Below are 24337 nucleotides of genomic sequence, written 5' to 3' on the forward strand. Positions count from 1 at the left end.
TTGGCGTGCTAGACCATTATATATGTAATATATGCACATGTATCTCTCTATGAAAATCACGTCGCCGAACGGGAAGTTTTTTTCTTGGTCGCAGGGCGTCGTATGTTTTTTGAGCTCGAACATGCTTATAGTATACTAAAACACAGTATATATTTTTTACTATCCCCTTTTCAAATATAGGTTTGACATGTACCTGAGCGATCGGAGCCCATTACCACTTAACTATAATCCTTTGCTCATAATGAAGCATGACAAGAGAAATGAATATCAAAATCAGCTTGTGCGTGCCACAAACTTAGTGATAAGTTCTATGAGATTTTGGCGTTCATTACAAGCAGATCTCTTAGAACCCGAGATTTACCATTTGAATGCAAAGAAAAGTGACACCCAAGGTTTTCGGAATTTAGTGCGACTCGTGCCGCGTAATGTAGCCACCTATGCAGCATATGCTTTTAAGGCTTTTCCATTGGATATGAGTCAGTATAGCAGATTGTTTGGAGTATCTAGAATACCAGGGAAAGGAAAAGATTGGTTGGTGCAGCATGAAAACTCAAAACATATATTGGTTATGCGTGGAGGAAACATGTATTCTGTAGATGTGTTGGACAAAGATGGCAACATAGAACAACCTAGAGTGATTATGCGTCGTTTAAATGCCGCTTTAAATTTGGATAAACAGGCCGGACCGTCTCCCGTGCCCATTGGTGTTTTGACATCTATCAACCGAGATGAATGGGCCACCGTGCGGCAGCATTTAATCGAGAATTTGGGAGCAGAAAACAAACGTTTAATTGAAACGGAAGTGGATTCGGCGCTATTTTGCTTATGTTTCGATACTCCAGATGATCCCGTTTATAATGAAGAAAATTTTGTACCATTGCTAAAGCACCTACTTGCTGGAGATGGAAAAAATCGGTAAGGTAATTTCAAAGCAGTAAAAAGGATATTGAGGCTTAAATTTTTGTTGTCTTAAACCCTGACTTAAATTAAATTTCATACATAGATCAAGAAAGTTATTAACATTCTTTTGTAGACTTATAAGCTGGTTTGGCTGCTATAATTATTAAAGGAAAGAAATAGAATTCGTTAAACAAATATTTTCCAAGAGATTTAAATAAGCAGTAAGATTTTTTTACTTATACCTTATTTGCCAATATTATTTTGTAATTGAATTCAAAAAAAAAAGGATTGAACGTAAGGAGCAATTTTATTGGCTTAAATTTCTAGTATGACCCATGGAGCGGGCTTAATCGCAATGTCCGGTATCGCCCAGTTCTTACCGGATTCGCTTTTTTTTATTTATTTATTTATTTAAGTCTATGAATTTCAATCCTTACAGACTATGAACAATTGTAACTTAGTACAAACTATTAATATACATTTTATATATATTTCAATAAAACTATAATACAGAATTCAGAAGATTCAAAAAAGCAATCCTTGAAAGGGAAAATCCAGATCAGCATTACTAATAAGGGAATTCAATTGACGCAAAGCGCTAGTAATGGGGGCATTACTGGCGTACTTAGTTTTAAAGTTATCCACATAAAAAGGGTAGAAGTTCCGAAGAGATCGCTGGGAAACATTAAATCGAATCCTTTCCAACACGTAAGGACAATAAATGACTCCAGTTGTGATATAATGGGTAAAGAACAGACACAGTATAGACCTACGAGCTTCTAAGGACTTGAGACTTATAAGCAAGAGACGATCAGAATTGGATGGTATGGGATTTATATTTTCAATTAAGGACTAGAGTCTAGACTACGTTTTTGGCGTATACATTACCTGGGCTCGAATGGTAACATCTGTTCACGGATCGAAAACTATACGGAAGAAAATTACGTGATACGTTGTATAAACTGAATGGGCTAGTGAGTATGCTCACGTAGGTCACAAACTGAAAAATGTGTTTTTACGTGACGAGTAATACGATATCGTATAGGACGATACGAGCCCTGCTCTTACTCTCCGCCCAATAGTAGCTCATACTACAGAACTACATACATATGTATATAAATTGCCTTTTATAACAGCAATCTAAATGTGTTTTTTTTATACTTATTATTTTAGCTGGTTCGATAAGTCTGTGTCACTAATAGTAAGCGCGGATGGTACAGCTGCATTAAATTTCGAACATTCTTGGGGCGATGGTGTTGCGGTCTTGAGATATTTTAATGAAATATATAAAGAAACAACCGAAAATCCTTTTGCAAGTCCTAGTTTGGAGTTAGGCAATGCGGGAGACACAAATGCCGTAAGGTCAATCACACTAAAGACAGATGAACTAATAAAAAGTGCGGTAGAGAAAACGGTTTTTACTAATAACCAATTAATGAAGCGGCTTAATATAGACATGCTTCGTTATCCGCAGATAAACAAGGTTTTATGCAAACAGCACGGCTTAAGTCCTGATGCGATAATGCAACTTTCTTTTCAAATTGCATACAAACGTGCATTTAACGGTTATGTTGGCACTTATGAATCGTGTAGCACGGCTGCGTTTCGACATGGTCGTACTGAGACTGTGCGACCGTGCACCATGGCAACAAAAGAATTTTGTGAGAGCCTTATGCAAAGCCAAAGTAAGAATCTTGAATCAAAAGAATTATATAGTTCTATTAAACGGTGTTCCGAAGTGCATAACAAGTTAGTGAAAGAGGCTGCCATGGGGCAAGGCTTCGATAGACACTTGTTTGCCTTAAAACACCAAGCTTTAGTACATGGTAAACGTTTACCACAAATATATGACAGCGAAGCATATGCAAAAATCAATCACAACATAATCAGTACATCAACATTATCTTCAAATGCTTTGCTGGCGGGCTCATTTGGTCCTGTAGTTGCGGATGGATTGGGTATTGGGTAAGCTATAGTATGGGTGCAAAGATCGCGATACTAATAGACACTTATTATAACAGATATTCAATACAGGATGGCTATTGTGGTGCGATAGTATCGTCTTACGAACAACAGCGTGATGGAAAAGAATTTGTTCACAACCTTGAAGCAGCATTAAAAGACATACACACTATTTTAAATACAATTAATTAGCATGAGTTATGTTTTTTAAATAAATTTTTAAACAGACAATTATTTTTAATCCGTAACTGTCTGAGCTATGTACTGGATATGTTATCATTGCATAGTGACCCCAATTCACTTATACTGCTTCCTCAAAATAGATGACAAGAGTTAAAAAAGTAAATGCACAAAATAATACCGAGATGGATAATATGTATAACTAACTTTTAAGCAAAAAAATAGATTCAATACTCATAAAAACTTAGAAGTACCGTTAGTTTCTTCAGTACCCAGTGATCGGAACTAAATCAGATTAGTATGGGACCATTCATGAGGTACCATCTTTCCTATAAAAAAAAAAATGATCGAAATAGAAATAATTCCGACGAATTGATAACCTCCTTTTTGGCAGGCGGTTAAAAACGTAAGTACATGCTGTCCTTGGTTATGCTAAATGACGATGTATGTAAGAAAATGTAACTTTATTATTGAACGTCGCATTCGTGCTAATCACTGAATGCATCGTATTCCGTTTTATAAATTATAAGTATATGCTTCGTTCGTAGCTATTCGAATTCAGTGAAAGCATTTTCGTAGAGTTCACAAACAATTTGACTACGGTGGATTCAGTGATAGCCCTGATTATAAAAGTTTGCCACACTGTTGCAACTGCTCAGCCGATACTGTTCTGTTGTTGTTGTTGTTGTAGCGGCTAGTCAACCTCGCTCTAATCGGCTTGTAAAAAGGTAAGTACATGCTGTCCTAGGTTATGCTAAATGACGATGTATGTAAGAAAATGTAACCTTATTATTGAACGTCGCATTCGTGGTAATCGGGGCCATCACTGAATCCATTGTATTCCGATTTTCGTGAAATATACAAAAACTCGATCACTAAATCATAGCTAAAAAAAAGGAAGGAATTAAAAGTATATGCTTCGTTCGTAGCTATTCGAATTCATGTTGTGGTTCTGCTTGTTCTGGGAGGGAGCGGTGCCAGGTTAGGCATGCTGGCAGCCCGGCTTGAGCTCGTCGGCCATAGGTGTGGTCCTTGCCACAACTTCCAACCCTCAGCCACCAACAAAAAAACAATATCATGCCTGGGAAAAGAAATAGACACGTAACTATAGAGAAACAGATTCAGAGATAGCGTTAGAAGACTGTCCTGTCAGGTGGAGACATCCCACCCCATCTGTGTGTAAAGAGACAGCCTTGAACTCCACTGAGGCTACGATCACGCGAGTGGAGTTCCCTTTATTGACCGTAGTTCGTACGTCAAATCGTCATGTCAAGTCAGTAGCCCGTCCTTTAGATATCTATTAATTTTGCATATACTAGTACACCTTAGTACAGGTTATCTCCCCGTTTTCTTTTGTTCGTACGGTTGCAAAAAAAAACTAGTATATGTGCATATGTATGTTTAGCTATAATAATATGAATAGTTCACTGAAATGTCACTCACCTGTTCACTCCGTGGTACCAGCATCGGGAGAGCAAACGCCAAAAAAAACAAAGCTGTGGGAGGGACAACTATTTACATACATATATGCATATATAATTCAGTCATGATAAGTGTTGAATGGAAATGATTCTTAATCGAGTTCACACATTAGTACTAGTGGATTAGTGGCGAGTCAGCGATCAGTTCCACGCGACTACGTCTACCCGCAGGACAAAAAGCGGTGAATAAAAACTGAAGCTATTACACTAAAATTTGTTTAACAAAAAATATAACCAAAAAAATCGGAACCTAAGTGGAACTTTACTATGTTTGAAAGCCCATAAAAAACAAGGCAATACGAATAATAATTTAACCGAATCCAAGCCACTACTCCTGTATGTGTGACTGCTTTTACACAGTTCAAGTATTGAATTCAATTCTGCTCGCATGTGGAAGAGAGGGGGTGAGAAGAAAAGGGACGAGTACACATGCGTCTGTACCGTCAAGTCGTTTCAACTTTCTTGCTTTGCTTTTCGCATTTTCGTTGCTTCCCATTTAAAGAACCAAAAACTTGAATACAACAGAATTGAAACGTGTAAAAGCAAATAGAATACACAAAAGAGAATGAGCAAGAATTGCTTTCAAGTACTTGAATCATGTAAATCGGGTGTATGTGGGTGTGTACGCTTTCCAGTATTTCTTATGGGTGCTGTTCGATTTATGCCCATATATGAATACGTATCCGTGGGATGAGCGATGTCGCAGCTCTTGTACACTGGTCCAAAAAAAACCCGAGGTCCTATGTGCTACCTTACCACAATAAATTTGGAATCCACACATCTATGCTCAAGTGTTGCATTTTATTTTGTTTATGCATACGTTTGCCCTCCTGTTCACCCCATCCTCATAGTCTATGCCTATTAGGCCAGCTTATTTTATGTTAGCAGCTTAGGTGTATCATTTATATCATTTTTTCCTTTGTAAAATTACGTCTCAATTTACTTTAGTTGAGTCAATCTACTTTAGTTAACTTATTTTTGTTCTAATAAAAACCCGCATGTCCATTACATCATCTTCCTGTTTTTCACCTTATGCCAATTTATTTAGGACAATTCTTACACGCGTCACAATCAATAAATGTAATCAAAAAGGCCTGCTTACCCCGAACAAGGCGGGAATAGTAGTTTCTTTTGGACTGCTGAATGTCCCGGTGGCTGACGGTATTCAGTACCCCTAACTGTTTATTGCTAAACAACAAGCTGAATATTAATACCTCCGCACTTTAAACTGCCTTCACCAACTGTGATTTTTCTATTAATTTTGTTACTAAGCTGGTGATCGTATCTAGGTTTAACAAAAAAAATCCTCCTTCACAACCCACAAACGAGCCGTTCGGTTTGACACGTCCCTCTTCGAACTTTCTATTTCAACTAGTTGGACATCGAACATTCACACCAAATACGCGTACATCGAACGCGACTGGTCAGGCGGTGACAGAATTAGATCGGTTATGGGCACAGTCTTGCCCGCGGCCAAAGCTCTTTCAAGCTTTCTATACATTTTGTATAGGCGCGTGCAGAGGAAGAGCTCTCTCTGCTCGTCGCTGTATTAGATACTCAGCTGCGCTGCATATGGGTTGTAGGTATAGGTTGAGATAGTTTAGGTTGCAGAATACACGCACAAACAAACACTTGGCTTCTTGACCAAATGGCTTCGTTACAGGCTCACACCCGCCGATGGTGGCTGCATCATGGAGCGTGTGCGTAAAGGAGTTCCTAACGTAGCCTGCCAACATTCTTATCCTGCACCCGACGTGTGGCGTCGACCCATGCCCAAGGCCGGGCACATCTCTACTGTTGAGTTCCTTTGCCATCCAGCCCTGTGATTTCAGTTGCTAATATTCCCCACCTATCACTGGGCATCACTACTACATACATGCCATATCACAGACTCGCATTCTTATAAGTAGACTTACTCCTACATACCATGTTAATGAAAACTTGTTTTAAGCCATATCACAGTCATGCGCTATTATTACTACATCACAGTCGGAAGTCATAATTTTTATCGCAGGTATCTATCCTAATGGCCTTATTCATAAAAAATAAAGTAGGTTTAAAGAGCTTTATAAAATGACGTTTTTATACATTTTTCAGTTTATAAACTTTTTTAACGCTACTTTCTTTTTTATGAATAAGGCCATAAAACTATATCACAGTTGCTGGTAACTATACCAATCGTCAGGTAGATAACCAAATATAAATAACTAAATAAACATATACGTGTGTAGAGATAAATAAATAAATAAATAAATACATACAAAATCCAAATAAATTAATAATAATACACAAGAATCTACGTTAAGAAAGACATACACGTAAATGCACGCTAAGACACCTTCAACAATAATAACAAGCGAATATCTAGAACTGCACTAAGATCACTAAACGAAAAAGGCAACAAAGGTATCTTTGGCGTGGTATACCCCTATGCTCTTTCCAGGAGTGTCGCCCATAAAAAATTAAATTAAAATTTCGGCGGTATACCACCTGTCCATTTTGGATTTAACCTCTTTCGCCCTGGTGTTGTAGATTTTCTCGCCCCTAGCATACGCTCGCTTCAGGGAGTCAAAGACCTTACTCCTAATCAGTTGCTGTTTATCTTCTCGTAATTCTACTCTACACTCTACATCTTTGATCGACCCCAGTCTTCGTAAGATTGCATATGATCCGCCGTCCTTCACCATAGGCATTCCGTATACAGTAAAGTAAGGGGACTCCTCTGTGGCAGAGTGTACTACGCTCCTTAATGGGAAAGCTGCATCCCTGACACATTGGTCCCAATTTTTCTGAGTTTCACCAATATAAGCCCTTATCATTTGCAATACCGACCTATTTACTCGCTGGTCAGCATTTGCTTGTGAGGAGTAGAAAGCGGTTCGTATATGCCTCGTACCGTACTTGTCCAAGAAAGAGGTGAACACCTCTGATACGAACTGTTTGCCATTGTCCGAATGTACAAACTCCAGAACTCCGAAAACATGAAAAACCTCTCTTTCGAGGAACTGTACTACTTTTGCAGCTATCGCTCGAGGCATAGGCTTAAGGAAAACAAATTTGGAGAAATGGTCTAGACATACAAACATAAACACATTTCCATCCTTTATACGAGGATAGGGTCCCATAAAATCGACGTAAAGACGTTGGAAAAGTCGCTCAGTTATTTGTTGTTTGCCCATTGGCGGCTTTTGAAAATTATAATGGGTCTTATCGTTTTGCATACGTCGCAATTCTTAACCTGTCAGTAATACTTCTCACGCAAACGGGCAATCGTCTTGTGGACTCCACCGTGGCCTGCAGAAGGTGAGTGATGTGCCGCTTCCACCAAATCCAACCTCAGCTCGGAAGGCACCCAAAGATTCCAGGTATGGTCCTCTTGAAGCTCATCTCTATTAAATTGAGTCCGTTCGTATATATATCCGTCCGATACGCACAGTTCGGGTAGTTTGTCTTGTCTCGTGGTAATGGTCTGTTTTAGTTCTTCGTACTCGGCACTCTTGAAATAAGGTGAGTCAAGGCACACGTCCATTATCCGGTCTGCCAACCTGATTTCCTCAACATCCATTCGTGAGAATGTGTCGGGTACTACGTTTTGTGCTCCCTTGCGGTGTTGGATATCGAAATTAAAAGCTTGCAGCTTCAGACTCCACCTAGCCAGTCTACCGCTTAGGTCCTTCTAACCCATTAACCATTTAAGGCTAGCGTGGTCTATTAGAATTGTGAAGGGCAGGCCCTCCACATATGGTCGAAAACGCTTCACACTGAGCACTGCTGCATAGCATTCTAACTCTGTCACACTATAGTTTCGTTGGGCCTCGTGCAGCTTCGCCGACATATACGCGATCGGTCGCTCGTTTCCGTCCTTGTCCAACTGAAAAAGTACCCCGCCCACTCCGTCCGTCGAAGCGTCGCATTAAATGTAAAAACGTTAATGGTACTCCGGGTGCACCAAAACCGCTGCGGAAATAAGACTTTGCTTCAGTTGCTCAAACGCCTCAATAGCTTCGTCCGTCATGTCAAACCTTTTGATTTTCTCTTTGGTGAGAAGGTCTTGCAGCGGTGCTACAATGGTTGCGTAATTTTTAATAAAACGTCGGTACCACCCTTTCAGGCCCAGAAACCGCCTGAGCTGCTTCGGGCTCTTTGGTTGCGGAAAATCTCTCATCGCTGCAACTTTGTTGGCATCTGTACGTATGCAACCGCCGCCCACCACGTAACCTAAATAACGAGCCTCTTTGAAACAGAACTTGCTTTTCTCTACATTTATCGTGAGTTTCGCGTCACGCAAACTCTTAGCGACCTTTTCCAATATTAACATGTGCGACTCAAAATCTACAGAACAAACTAACCAATCATCTAGGTAAAGAAACACATATTCACGTAAAGCGGTCGGAAGGACCTTGTCCATAAGACGACACATACGTTGAACAGCGTTACATAGTCCGAATGGCATAACTGTAAACTGGTATAGTGGCCTGCCAGGTACGGTGAATGCTGTTTTCTCCCTAGATTTTCTTCTAAAGGGATTTGCCAAAAGGCATCTTTTAGGTCAATAGCTGAAATGAAGTGCGTGTCCTGCAGCCTGCTAAGTATTCCACCTATATGGGGCAAGGGATATGCGTCTTTAATAGTCCGTTCATTCACCTTCCTGGCTTCCAAGCACAGCCGGTTTTTTGTTCCTTTGATGACAAGTGAAACTGGCGAGCTCCAGCTGCTATTACTTTCTTCAATAACGCCCATGCTGAACATTCTATCTAATTCGGCAAATACTAGCTTCTGAATAGCAGGTGAGATCGGGTAGTGTCTTTGTTTGACGGGAACATTTTCATCCACTATTTCGATCACTTGCTCCTCTATATCAGTCCTACCTAACCCAAACTGGGCGAATGATGGAAATTCGGATTTCACTTTTTCTAACACATAATTATGCGCTGTAGAAAGGGTGTGCTGCAGCGCATCAAATGTGAGGTCACACTCGGGTGGTGCGAGCTCTGAAACAACCATATCACGTGTGCGTTCATTAATTCCTTTACTAACTACGTTCATTTGGAAGACACGCCAAAAATCAATTCCTAAGTACACTTCTTGAGTTAGCGCACTATAAGGAATTCTAATTCCCTTGTTTTTCCATCCCAAATGATCGGAAGTGTTATCACGCCCACTACTAGCGTCTCGCCACCGTTTGCGGTGCGGATGTTCTGCCCGTCAAGATGCGTTATACGGTCTTCCATTCCCTTTAGAAACCTTGTTGCTCCTTTGCTAAGGCAGCTGGCACATGCTTCCGAATCTAACAATGCCAGGACCTCGTGCCCGCCAATGTTCGTGCGCGCAAAAAAAGATTATCACCTTTGAGGGTCACTATAGTGGCAACGATTTTTTGCCGTATTCTTCAAAGCGTTCGATGTTTTTCCCTCATCTTTTGGATCTTTCTGTAACTCCTACCCTTCCGCTTAGATGTCACCTCTTCCATAAAAATTCTCTTCCTAACTTCATCATCTTACTTTTTTCTCTCGTGCAAAATTTTCGAACAAAAACAGATTCTCCCTAGCTATCAACTTTACAATTTTCATTCCTTACACCCTGATGCCTCAAAATCTTTACTTTCTGACTTCTTCTTTACTATTACCTAAGTTTCCGGGGGCTTCTGATTCTGGGTAGAGTGCCCGGCCATCTCCGCCAGGGCCCGGTTTTCCGCCTCGGGCTTGAAAACACAAAATGACGCATCATCACCACAAGAAAAACATTTCATACTATGGAACAACGATTTACATTTGTTATCCTTTGCTGCTTCTGCCAGGTTCTTTATGTAGAACTCCACCGGCATCCCACAAGCGAAGCATAACATGAGGTGGAAGGGTGAAGAGCAAAACATTTGACTTAGGACGCTACTAACAATTTGGGACATACTACCACCATGAGGATTGGGATTAAAGGATGTGGACTTGGATTTTGACGGTTCACGAGGATTGGCGGTACCAGGCACGCTACCAATACTTTTTGCGATTCCTGCTATCTCTATTAAGAGCTTCCAACCTTATGTTTTCTGCCAACTCACTTTCTTTTTCCCATTTGCAATCTCTAGCCCCTAATTCGCTTACTATCCTGTTTCTGGTTCTGTTTTCTTTAATTAATTTTTCAGCTCGCTTGCACTCACTCTTGAGTTCTGCTAATGTCTCTGTTCTAGTTGCAAAGGTCAAATTTGCCAAATATGGCTTAAGGTTTCCTTTGATTATTTTCACAAGCTCGGCTTCGGGGATTTTCTTTCTGGGAGGGAATGTGAGGTCATGGACCTCGGAATAGAATTCTTCGAACGTTTCCTGTGAATTTTTTTTTCTCTGCATTATCTCTTTAATTACTTCATAATCCGAATCTGCTGATTTGAACTGAGACACTAATTCAGACTTTAATTCAAAATAGCCGAAGTCTTTGTCCTCTGCGTGATCTTCCAGGATCTGCCAATACCATTTTAGCGCATTGCCGGTCACCTAGCAGTGGAAGTCAGCAAACAATTGTTCGAAAGGAAGTTTATATTGGTCCCTCATTCGTTCCAAGCGATCCAAATATACCTTTTTCCTATTAACGTATCGTTCTGAACTTATGGGCCCTGTTCTATCTATATTGTTATCTCCCTCTCTATCTTGACCTGGTGTTGACGTTGTTGGCGGGGCAGGGGGAGCAAAAGGGGCATGCATCGATGCCTCTACGTCCGCAACTCTGTGACTAAGCTGTGAAACGTCTGTCCTCATCTTTCTCATCTCGTCCATGCATTTGTCCATGGCACGGTTTTGTTGCATTATTAGCGTCATCATCTGCCCTAACTGGTCAACACGGTCTGTCATGGGTTCAGCTGCAACACCCTGACTTCCAACTCCGGCCTCCTGTGTAGCTTGAGTTCGTTCTCCGCCCACGGCACCTTCAACCATGTCATTACGCTCCGTTTCTTCTTCCGACATTTCTAACACCCCCTCCAACTTTCTTGAGAAACTCAGTGAGTTATCGGACGTGTTTATTATTATTTTGTTCGTGATGTTACAGCCTGGTCGCGGTTCTACCTCTGTACTCAACCGCCCAAATACTCTGGCCGAGCAACGATTGAAAAAATCCGTTGGGAGAAAATCTATTGCATGTTCGATACCTGTATCGATTTGCGTTGATATGGATCCTACAACCTGGTTTTCAAGTGCTCTAGCAATGCTACGAGTAACTCTCCTATCACATGCTATAATTCCCAAGCCTGTCCTCCGCGTATCTTCACTATTCTCACGATTCTCCATTCACTCGTAAAAAAAAACTAATTCGACGCTAACCGCGGATATTATTATTATTATTATTATTTTTTTTAGTAAAATTTCCGAACGCAGTCGCCAAAAAAGTGAAAAATTCCACAAACAAATCAACCAAAAATCCAAATATTCTTCAGTATTCAGTGATTCAATTAAAATCTAAGTATTTATCTTTAGCAAAGAAACAAAGAAACAACAAAATTGAAAAACTTCAATCAATTGTACCTATAATGGCTCAGTTATGCATACTTGTCTTCACTTGACTTGACTTGAGAAGTGTCACATAACGATTCTGTTTAATGAATTTTCTGTAAAAGTGATTAGCCAACACCTAATCGAACATAACTTTACTTGCAAGTCTGTTGAATTTTGATTTTCTACGGAAAGTCCAAGTGAGATTTAATATTAGTGATGCCACTTGCGTTTGTTTACTTGATTTTGACAATTCTCTTCACACACTTGACATTTAATCAAGCACAGACGCTTGGCGCTTTTTTGGATTTTGACAAAAAGTAAGCATTATTTGTTTAATAAAAGCTAAATTTTCGTTTATTAAATGATACTTTTGTCATTTTCAGAATGATTGACGAGGAGCGGTTGATTGACTTGGTGCGTGACAATGAAGTCCTGTACAATAAAACCTGCGTGGGCTCCAGGTTGCCAGCAAAGAAGTTGGCGGCTTGGGCTGCAATATCGCGGGAGCTTGGCGCGACAGGCTTGTGTAAAAATCCTAAATTGGAGTTGTATGAACAATATCCTTTTACGTTTTTAGAAGAGCAGTGTACCAAGCGCTGGATTTCACTACGTGAGCGATATACCCGCGAATTGCGGAAGCTTGACGCCCCGTCAGGAAGTGCGGCGGCTTCGCAGCCGACCTGGCACTTCTCAACCAATATGGCTTTCCTTAAGCCGTTCATAGCGCCAAGACCGTAAGTAGTTTAGTTTCTTTTACTTTAGTATAGTTACTGATAGAATGCCCGATTTTCAGCACTCGATGCACTATAAATATTCTGGACACAAGCTATGAAAGCACGCTGTCTGAGCAATCTCCGCAATCGCCGCTTCTGCTTCCGTTGGCAGATGAGAACGAAGAAGGGTACCCTGAAAGATATTCAGGCGATCCCGTGGCGTCGACGCCTAATATATTTAAAAAAAGAAAGCGGCGGGATCAGAGTGACGACGGAGAGAAGGACCGATTGGCGGAGAACAAAACTTTGCGGTCGTTTGGCCAGATGATTGTAGCATCTATTGGCGGGATGAATGAAAGGAAGCAGGCGAAAGCGATCCAAATAATCACAAATGCTGGGATGGCATTAAAATTAGAGCCTGACGACTAATGTCAAATCGTAATACAGTCTTTTTTGTACAATATTCATAATCGGCCCTATCGCGAATTTCAAGTGAACAAATATTTCCAAAAACTATAAAGCAAAACATACAAAGTTCATTCTACAACAAACATTATGAATATTGTACGAAAAAATACTATTTGCTCATTTTTGCTCGCTATTTTAGATTTTTTTCGAACTGCTAACAAAGTAACCAAAACGTTTATCAACACGATTTTCACAATACTTTACAGGTTATTGAAATGTTGTTAACATAATGTTTTTAAATGCTTTGCATTGTTATGTATGTAAATGAAGTAGTAATGTATTTTCTTAAAAAAAAAAAACGGTACCTGAAGTAAAGTTAATTTGTAACGTTTATTGTTTTGTTTGTTATCCGCAAAATAATAGAGTGCGATCTTTTGACCAGTTTTGACTATTTCTTTTTTTGTTTATTTAAATATTATTTGTTTATAAAAGTGTAGCGTGTTATTCAACAAACACCATGTAAAGTCGAATTTAAAACTTTGTATACAAATTTAACCAAAATTTCAAACTTTTTAATCAGAATTTTAACAATTTTGGTATGCAGATTTATAGCCCATTTAATTCTAGTGTAACGAAGTGCAAGTCTCAAGTTGGTAAAAAAGCCCGGTGATTTTTGAGAATTTTTTTTTTTTTGATGGCAGTGTCTTCCATATAAGAGAAAGAGTCGAACATACTTTGTATGGAAAAAATGCGAAACACCTTCAACCAAAAAAAAATCTCAAAAATGATCAAAAGATCGCACTCCTATTATTTTGTGGGTAACTGTATATACATACATGTACGTATTTCATTTACTTACATATATGAATTCTTGTCTTGTAATTTGTTTTGTACCTAATATAAATAAAAGTATTTTTATAACGTTTTAAATATATGGTCTTTGTATTTCAGCTTTAAATTTTATGTATGTAGATACATATGTATTTCAAAGTACTACACAGCAAATAGTGTAAATTTAATAATACTTTAATAATTGAGGGATTCATAAAGGTCTAAAAGCGTTTACTAAAGTTTACTAAATACAGTATCGGACATATCATTTGCAACAAATTTCAAAATGATATTATTTGCAGCTTATGTTGATTTATTTTTAAGAATTTTCATTTAAAATATAGTGCGATCTATGTATAACAGAAACCACAGAAATAAAAATTTAAAAAATTGCACGATGTTCACAAAAATTAAAACTTAACTCAAACTTAAAAAAATTCTCATCAAAATTTCAAATATAGTTCATACTACACCAAAAAAACATAAAAATAAAATCTATAAACTTTGTGCAAAACTCAGGAAAATTCAATAAATTTGCAACTTTTTATTTAGATTTTTCAGTAAAATTAAAAGTATGCAGTTTTAAAGTCCATTCAATTCTAGTATAACAAAGTGCAAGGTTGAAGTTGCTAGAAAATCGGGTTAATTTTTGGCAATTTTTTCACGCCGGTTCTTCCATATAAAGTATGATCGACAATTATAATTAATAATTATTTATTGTATGGAGAAAATGAGCAGCACCTTTCACTAAAAAAAAATCTTTAACCTTGCACTTTGTTATACTAGAATTGAATGGGCTTTACTCGTAAAACTGCATACTTTTAATTTTTCTAAAAAATCTAAATAAAAAGTTGCAAATTTATTAAATTTTCCTGAGTTTTGCACAAAGTTTATAGATTTTATTTTGTTGTTTTTTGGTGTAGTATGAACTATATTTTTATAAAAAATTATCGAAAATAAATTTGAATAAAAAACTTTCCATATCTTGCGAAAACATAGCTTTGCCCGACGCTCCAGCTTTAGCTTAGAAATCTGCAATCAAAAATATATTGAATTTTTAGAATATAAATAAAAGTTTAATAAAATAATTGATACTAACTTATCTGTTCATTTGAAATGGAACTGCCCCTTGATTTTGTAAATAATCTGCTAAGACATCTCTGAGACGGAATGCAGTCGTAGTCGTTTCGCCGAGATGATGTAATCGATGGTAATGGACCTCCTGAGTTCTCTAGATCAAGACGCCATCGTCCATTTTCTGAGGATTCGTCCGCGTTGTCCGTATCAACAAAGTCATCAGGACAATACCAACGTTGATGGTCATTTAGCATGATGAAGTTGTGGAGGACGAGGCATCCTAAAACAATTTTCTCACTATTATCCGGGGAACATTCAATTGTTTTACGCAAAATACGACAGCGAGCAGTCAAAATTCCAAAGCTATTTTCAATAACTCGACGGGCTCGCGATAGTCGATAATTAAAAATGGTTTTGCTTTGCAGTAGTTGAGTCCCTGGATACGGCCGCATTAAATTTTCCTTTAAAGGGAATGCTGCATCGCCAACAAAAAAATGAGGGAAATCCAGCCTGGAGCCATTCCACAAAGGAGTTTTTGGAGGTAAAGGCAAACGGTTTTGAAGGAGTGAGCGTCCAAAAGCGGCTTGTTGGAAAACACCTTTAAATTTAAATAAAGTCAGTAAATGTCAAAAGTTGTAAAATCTATGTTACCTCCATCGCTTTGTCCACCGTAACTTCCAATATAAGCAGAAGTAAAAGTATATTTTGCATCACAGGTAGCCATAAGTACTATGCTAAAAATTTTCTATAGTTGTAGTATAATGACCCTGAATTGTTGGGGCATGTGATGGCAATATGTTTCCCATCGACAGCTCCGACACAATTTGGCATATTCCAGAGCTTCAGGAAATCTCGCGCAATGTGCACGTATTGTGATGTAGTCGGTTCGCTGAGGTATGTCGGGGACAAAGCGGTCCATATCACCTCACATACACAATATTGCGTACAGTAGTTTTACCCAATTTGTGTATGGAAGCAATAATTACACCGATTATTAAAGAAGTAAAACATTATAGTAAACTACAAATGTGCAATGTGAGAGGATTTGAATGATTGGTTTCAATTGTATTTGGTTTAAAAAAACTAAAAATAACTTACAATACATTTATTCAATCCCTGGAATGTGTAAAAATAGGTTTTTACTTACATTAACAATTTATGCACTTCAAGACTGTTTTTTATTAATGCGGTAAGGCTCTGGAACTCCCTTCCACTGTCCTTGAAGAACGCGTTGCACATAGGCAACTTCAAAAACTCGTATTTAACTTTTTTTCTTCCAAGCGTGATCAAGAATAGTGAATAAGCTTACCTTTGTTTTATTTTAGAATATATGATTTGTAATTCAACGTATACATTACCTTAATCTATATTGTAATATTAATTATTATCTGTACTTTTTATTTTATTTTTTGCAATTTGTTTGTATCATTGTGCAAGTAAAGATTACATCTTAATGCACTAATGGTTTCAATATAATATTAAATAAATAAATGAATATATAAATATAAATATATATATATTATTGTTATTGCTAGACGCTCTTCGGGCCTAATTTGCTGCTTGGGGTTTTGAAGGAATTGGCCCACCAAATTCAGAAGCATGTCGTATATTGTACGCCTCATCCTGGCCAAACCGAACAACTTATCATCTTCCTCCTTGGCTTTCAGGAAAACTTTGATGAAGTACCCGTTGGGTCTTCGGTCCTTATTGATTGGGTGAACTGCCCAGCGACGGATTCTTCTTGATTTCTGCCGTCGTTTGTAGATGCGAAGAACGTTTAGGAGTAAAAAGTCAAGAAAAGACTGCATCCAAGTTTGCGGAAATTAGTTTTTAATATCACCAAAAGAATCACTGATTGCTGAAATTTATTTGCTCATACGCTAATCGGCATTTTACTATTAATGAAAAATCCAGAATAAAATGACAGCTCAAAGACAGCTGATGAAGATGCCAGATTGCATGCGCTATGTGGAGTATAATCAGCTTTGTGTTGGCCATGTGGTACAAGTTTAAGCAGAAGTATTACTAAGTATGCATAACTGAGCCATAAGCGTTTATGCATGTGTATGTGCCAGTATGTATGTATATCCCTTTTTTCACTTCAGAAATATCTTAACTAATAAACCACCTTCACCAAACGCAAAGAAAAGAAAAAAAAATAAATAAAAAAAATATATATATATGTACCTACGTATGTATATACATATGTAGATAAAAAAAGCAAAATAATAATAAACGTGATAATTCATAAACTCAGGTAAAATATAAAGAAAGTATAATTAGGGATAAATAGAAGAAAAAAAAATATGTTACGGCAATCTTATATTCCTTTAATAGGTGCACTTAGTAAAAGAATAAATACGTGAACTTTACCTTCAAACCTTTTCCTTTTTTTGTAGGATAATAGTATTGGTGTGGGGTGCCCTCGGACTGTATCGGTTCAAGTCAATGTCATATAAATTCCCCATTCGGTTAGACGCGCCCCTTCAAGCTATAATTGACCTGGGCCTTTGTAGCTGCGAACGCGTCCAATTTAAATTAATATAAACTACCCCATACCCCCTTGAAACCGTGTAGCAAACCTCACAAGAGCCAGTTGCCGCAACCTACTCATGGGTAGCCTGCCATCGGCTTCTATATAGAAACAAATAAAGTATTTGATTGAAACATCTGTTGTCTTGCATTAGGATATCTCTTGTTCAAACTTTTGAAAGTTCGTAAAGGTACTCCCAAGGCAAGATCAACATACCTACCCCCCTGTTATCTACTATACACATTCACCATGGTCCGAGCCTAGGTGAAGCTGTCCAATAGAAGCCTACACTGTCCGAAGAAGAAAAAAAAGAAAATTGATCGAAGTAGAAAAGATAAAGAAGAGTAAGCAGATTTAAATGGATAGTACAGGTAATTTACGAAATCTATAAAGAAACGATGTTGAGCTATTGCACGTTGGGTGCCATTGTTGTGGTTCTGCTTGTTCTGGGAGGGAGCGGTGGCAGGTTAGGCTGGAAATAATGGGCGAGTAGAAATAAAGGGTGAACACACCAAAACTGCGACACTTTGGGAAGCTTATAACTTACCCAAAACGAATTCGATATCTTGAAATTCAAACACCATAAGCTGACCACATGGCCTTAGTTGGACGTAGAAGAAATTTCATTTGAATTTGATTCCTAGTTGAGTTAAAAATGGCAACCGAGTTAGAAACGAGACAAACCATTTTGTACGAGTTTATAAATGATCCGGCCTTAAGTACACGTAAAATTGCTCAAAAATTAAAGATTACACTATTCGACAGTTTGCAGGGTTTTAATCGGTACAAATAAGGCCTGGCAGTTACGAGAAAACCAGGGAGCGGGGGTTAGCATGGTCAAAGTGATAAAAACAGTGCTCGGAAGGTTCTCAGTGCGTTTTCGCGAAATCCGAAGATTGTGTCGCGTTATGTTGCAAAACCCGTACGCAGATCGCAGTTTTTCGTCCAAAGGTAAAGCGGAAAGCTTCATTGAGATGTTCTACAGCTCAAACAGCGCCAGACCGAGGCGCAAAGTAGAATGTTACAGCGAAATCCTGCATTCGGAAGATGTATGAATTCTAAATTAAAAAATAAAACTGCATTGTTATGGACTACGAAACCTACTGCTATAAAAATTCAAAATATATTGCAGGTCAAGATTTGTATACTGGTGCAAGTCGTCAAGATGCCCCTGAAAGTTGTAAGCTGAAAATGAAGTCCGAATTTCCAAAAAACCACATGGTTTGGCAAGCTATTTGATCCTGTGGCCGTAAGAGTAGCCCTTTTTCCCATCCGGGACAATGAATGATCAAGTTTATCGGGATGAGTGCCTCAAAAGGCGTTTCAGTCGTTTATCAACAGATAAGGAGTAGGCCACTGTTCTAGGCGGACATGGCAACCTGCCACTATGCCAAGGACACATTGCCGTGGTATAATGCAAATAACATCAATTTTGTACCTCACGACTGCAATCTACCCAATAGCCCAGAGCCACGTCCTATTGGGGAATATTGGCCAATTGTCAAATAAATCTTGCAGAAAACAGTTGAAACAGTGAAAAATATTGAAGAGTGCAAAACATAGTAGTTGTGCGCATCGCGTAAAGTCGATGATGCAGTCGTGCAGAAATGGTGGCGCGTGTGCGATGAAAATACCGATCACTTGCATATGGAGCAAATAATAACTAATATTTTGACATTTTAATAACATCTAAACTTCCAAGTTATATAATACAAGAACAAATAATTTCAAAGCCTTCTAGTTTGTTTCTGGTAGTAATTTCTAAGCGTCGCAGTTTTGGTGTGTTCACTTTTTATGTTCGCTCCTGTCGAACCAAATTCTCTACCCAGATGGATAACATGTATAACTAACTTTTAAACAAAAAAACAGATTCAATACTCATAAAAACTTAGGAGTACCGTAAGTTTCTTCAGTACCCAGTGATCGGAACTAAATCAGATTAGTATGGGACCATGCATGAGATACCATCTTTCCTATAAAAAAAAATTATCGAAATAGAAATAATTCCGACGAATTGGTAACCTCCTTTTTGGCAGGCGGTTAAAAGCGTAAGTACAATGTCGAGCAAAACTGTAACATGTAACACTTTTTATTTCAGCCACCGCTATCTTCCCAAGTTCTAACGACATTCATACTTTTGTTGTATATTCTTATTGGTACACGCCTACTCCCTCTCTCATAAAGATTTGAAGTCAATCCAACAACAATAATAAAACCAGCAGACAAAAATGTAAATTAAGGCATATGTTACAGTTTTGCACTTATATATTTTTAATAATTTTTTGACAATGCTTGACTAAAAATGCTGAAGGTTACGTAGTGCAAATAGCGATTATAAATATTAATTACTTAAAAAAATAAATTTTTTTTTTTCTACAGAATTCAGTGGTGAAACTCTAACCAAAATTATATGAGGAAAGCATAACTTAAAATTACCAAAGATAATTCATTCGTGGGGTGGGAACAGATGGAATTGAAATTCAGCGAAAAAGCTATTCCAGCATGGTCAATGCTAACCCAGCTTGGCTCATCACAATGGTCAATGCTAACCCAGCTTGGGTCATCACAATGGTCAACGCTAAACCTGCTTGGCTTATCACGATGGTCAACGCTCAACCAGCTTGGGTATCACACGGTGCTTTAAGCATCGCTCCCATTCCACTCCCGGAGTAATTTTTGGTATGGTAGTAAGCTACGGCTTACAAGCCCCACTGGGGCTCTGCATGAATGCATCCCTGAATAAATCCCAGTTCATTGCACAGCAGCCTACGGAGTCCCCCAATTGATACATGGTAAAAGGGTCACATCTTGCGCTACCGCTTCATCAGCCTGCCCGCATATCTCACTCTCGCATAGCAGGCATATGGAGTGCGTGGTTGGCTTGATGTGCACCTATACACCATTCGGGCTCGTTCAGCTCGATTTGCCATGTTTATGTATCGAGCTCAATGAGTCCGAATGGTGTATAGGTGCACATCAAGCCAACCACGCATTCCATATGCCTGCTATGCGAGAGTGAGAGGGAGGGAGATAGTGAGATATGCGGGCAGGCTGATGAGGCGGTTGCGCAAGATGTTACCCTTTCACCATGTATCAATTGGGGGACTCCATTGGAGGAGTCATGCTCTAGCTGCAGTAGGCTGCTGTGCAATGAGCTTGGATTTATTCAGGAATGCATTCATGGATACCAAAAATTACTCCGGGAGTGGAGTGGGAGCGATGCTTAAAGTGATAGCCAAGCTGGTTGAGCGTTGACCATAGCTGAAAATGTCAGCGACTTATCCTTCACAAAGTTCAGCGAAGAGATATTTGAGAATTACAGAAAAAATGCATACCCAATTAAGAACGAGCGAATTACTTTTAAACACAAGTGCGTGTGTTTGTTCGCTGCACTTGGTTTTGGACGGAAGTGCAATACAAGTGCGTGTGTGTGTTCGCTGCACTTGGTTTATGCGGGAAATGCTTAAGTCGCTTAAACAGTAAGAAAAATAATTACTAATAAAACGATATAACTTAAAAATACTAAATATAATCCAATTATGAATTCCGAGTAAATGGTTTTAAAATTCAGCAAAGAGGTAAAAGGAAGTTATACCGAAAAAGGCATAACTTAAACATTAAAATATTTAAAGTTTAAGTTTGATTAAACGTTATTACAATTCAGCGCGAAAGGCAAAAAACACTTAGCTTAAACATGGTGAAAAATCCTCAATTTGAAATAGTAGCGTAAAGAGCTAATCCAGTGCATATCACAGCTTAGAAACAAAAGAAAGGGAATAAGCTTTCTACTGCTAGCGCTAATTGCGTTTGTGCAAGACAAAAAAGTAAATCGAGATAACAAAAATAATAAGGATAGCGAATGTAGTGCCTACAGCCGGTGCAACGGCGAAATCGCGCTCGTTCACTCCAACGAGTCAAGGGCGAGCGCAGGTAGGAGGAACAGCGCTGGAAATAATGGGCGAGTAGAAATATGTTCGCTCCTGTCGAACCAAATTCTCTATCCAGTTTCCAGATTTTCCCCTTTTCTTCCAGCTGGGCTTTAGTCTCTGCAGCAGCTCAACCGAATCCAAGCCACTACTCCGGTATGTATGTGGGTGTGTACGACTTCCAGTATTCCTTATGGTTGCTGTTCGATTTATGCCCATATATGAATACGTATCCGTGGGATGAGCGATGTCGCAGCTCTTGTACACTGGTCCAAATAAAAAACCCGAATTTACCACAATAAATTTGGAATCCACACTTCTATGCTCATGTGTTTTTTTGTTTGTGCATACGTTTGCCCTCCTGCTCACCCCATCCTCATAATCTATGCCTATTAGGCCAGCTTATTTTATGTTAGTAGCTTAGGTGTATCATTTATATCCTTTTTTCCTTTGTAAAATTCCGTCTCAACTTACTTTAGATAACTTATTTTTATTCTATTGAAAATACGCATGTCCATTTCATCATCCCCCTATTTTTCACTTTATGCCAATTTATTTAGGGCAATTCGTACATATGTCAGAATCAATAAATGTAATCGAAAATGCGTGCTTACCTCAAACAAGGCGGGAATAGTAGTTTCTTTTGGACTGCTGAATGTCCCGGTGGCTGACGGTATTCGGCTAGCAACTATTATAATAAATTGTCTTTTATTTTTGAACTGTACCCTTAACTGTTTATTGCTAAACAACAAGCTGAATATTAATGCCTCCGCACTTTAAACTGCCTTCACCAACTGATTTTTCTATTAATTTTGTTACTAAGCTGGTGATCGTATCTAGGTTTAACAAAAAAAAAATCCTCCTTCACAACCCACAAACGAGCCGATCGGCTTGACACGTCCCTCTTCGAACTTTCTATTTCAACTACTTGGACATCGAACATTCACACCAATCCACCCAAATACGCGTACATCGAACGCGACTGGTCAGGCGGTGACAGTATTAGATCGGTTATGGGCACTGCCTTGCCCGCGGCCAAAGCTCTTTCAAGCTTTCTATACATTTTGTATAGGCGCGTGCAGAGTAAGAGCTCTCTCTGCTCATCGCTGTATTAGATACTCAGCTGCGCTGCATATGGGTTGTAGGTATAGGTTGAGATAGTTTATGTTGCAGAACACACGCAACACTTGGCTTCTTGACCAAATGGCTTTGTTACATTCAGTGATAGCACTTTCGTAGAGTTCACAAACAATTTGACTACGGTGGATTCAGTGATAGCCCTGATTATAAAAGTTTGTCACACTGTTGCAACTGCTCAGCTGATACTGTTCTGTTGTTGTTGTTGTTGCGGCTACTCAACCTCGCTCTGATCGGCTTGTCCATCAAACGTTGTCGTCAGGCTCAGCTAACGGGAGACCCAGGAAGTGCGCAGGTTCCACGGGGTTTGTCCATAGGGAGAAGGGCGTTAGCTGGGTGGGATTTTGGGAACATGCGAAGAGGTGCCGTGAGTCATGTGGCGGCTCTCCGTTTGCCGGGGCTCCAATGCAGTTGCGTACATCTGCGTTCACTGTGTTCTGGTACGAGGTTAGCCTGCGGCAATAGCCAGAGCGAAGTTAGGCTATTGTGGTGCGAGTCTCCCGTCCACGTCGGGTGGTTCGGCATTCACATGTCGGGAGTCGATGTAGGTTGAGACCGACACCCTGTGAATGCCGTTTATGGCCTGCCGGTATGCTTTCGGATCCAGAGGTTCTTTTATAAACCTCTGGACTTTGTCCATCAGTTCGTATAGATGTTTCTTGACGTGCTTTGGCGAGGGCTCTGCTGTTCGGGTGTCCGCGTCTATGGCACCCTACTAGGAACTATTTACAGAGCTTGTGTTATGCTTACGGTGACCATCCGTCCTGGTAATTTATTTATTTTATACGGGACGCCAAATGTTCTGTATTTCTTTTAATGTCCTGTATTTGTCCCGTATTCGGTGTTTCGACGCCTTAACAGCTCATTAAAATGGCATGCCTATGAAGGAGTTTTAAGTGATGTTGTATATGATCGTAATTTTCTCCATGAACAGTTAATATTTTCTAATCTGAATACCTGTGACTCGAATCGGGGAATACATGCTGTGACCAAAAAAAATTAGGACTCGACATTTTAGTATGTTTTGGCTGTTTTTGCTTACTTTATGTAATGTTTATTATTTATTTTATTAAAGTAAAGCTCTTTTCCTAACAAAACCCATATGATATCAAATTTCCAACTTTGTGCAAAAAACTATAAAAATTAATTCTGCAATGTTTCACCAAAATTTCAAACTTTTTAATTAGAATCTGCAGAAAAAAATTTGGTTTGCAGTTTTGTAACTCATTCTAATTGAGTATAATAAAGTGCGAGTGGAAAGTGCTGCTCATTTGCTTCTCTTTCAAAAAAACGGTCGAACATACTTTGTATCATGATAAAAATATAGTAAGGTAGAACCGCTGAGAGTTACTTTTAAAATTCTTGACGTTTCCAAACAATTTAATTTTTAAATTTACTCACAAACTCACACACACATTTTCATTTTCAATCTCAAGCAACAACAATTTCATTTTTTTATTTTCAATTTTATATGATTTTAAAATGTTGGCAAACTTCAAAAAAAAATCATGGCCGACAAATTGAGAGAACGGTTCTACCTTGCTATATTTTGATCATGCTTTGTATGAAAAAAATGCGTAACACCGTCAACAAAAAAAAAATAAATAAAAATTAATGGTAAGCCTTAGCGACTTAAAATTGTACTTTATTATACTAAAATTTAACGAATTTTTTTAACAAATTTTACGCGGTAAAAATCTTGAGAAAATTA

At 38.7% G+C, this 24337-nt stretch overlaps 2 protein-coding genes and 1 pseudogene across 2 annotated transcripts; 2 read left to right on the forward strand and 1 right to left on the reverse strand.

Moving 5' to 3' along the window:
- Positions 1 to 180: 180 nt before the first annotated feature.
- On the forward strand, positions 181 to 3126 carry LOC118753686 (carnitine O-palmitoyltransferase 2, mitochondrial-like; the record flags this gene model as incomplete). Its single annotated transcript, XM_036488556.1, is given in 3 exon segments — positions 181 to 915; positions 2074 to 2865; positions 2922 to 3126. Coding segments are annotated over 3 exon segments (1660 nt in total), but the record flags the coding sequence as incomplete, so codon positions are not given.
- An 8785-nt stretch (positions 3127 to 11911) lies between these two features.
- Positions 11912 to 13143, forward strand: LOC118753685. Its single transcript, XM_036488555.1, has 3 exons — positions 11912 to 12318; positions 12385 to 12735; positions 12795 to 13143. Exons 1-3 carry the CDS (start codon positions 12218 to 12220, stop codon positions 13141 to 13143), a joined length of 801 nt encoding a protein of 266 aa, XP_036344448.1. The 5' UTR covers positions 11912 to 12217.
- Positions 13144 to 15052: 1909 nt separating this feature from the next.
- Positions 15053 to 16328, reverse strand: LOC118753684 (annotated as a pseudogene).
- Between the last annotated feature and the right edge of the window lie 8009 nt (positions 16329 to 24337).

The sequence above is a fragment of the Rhagoletis pomonella genome, unplaced genomic scaffold (genome assembly GCF_013731165.1).
Source record: "Rhagoletis pomonella isolate Grant_MI unplaced genomic scaffold, Rhpom_1.0 Rhpom_scaffold_02753, whole genome shotgun sequence".
In the NCBI taxonomy this organism is placed as follows: domain Eukaryota; kingdom Metazoa; phylum Arthropoda; class Insecta; order Diptera; family Tephritidae; genus Rhagoletis; species Rhagoletis pomonella.

Coding starts and splice junctions, on each gene's coding strand:
- LOC118753685 (XM_036488555.1), top strand. CDS start 12,218: ATGCCACTTGCGTTTGTTTACTTGATTTTGACAATTCTCTTCACACAC. Junction 12,319..12,384: donor TTTTTGGATTTTGACAAAAA/GTAAGCATTATT, acceptor TGTCATTTTCAG/AATGATTGACGAGGAGCGGT. Junction 12,736..12,794: donor CCGTTCATAGCGCCAAGACC/GTAAGTAGTTTA, acceptor CCCGATTTTCAG/CACTCGATGCACTATAAATA.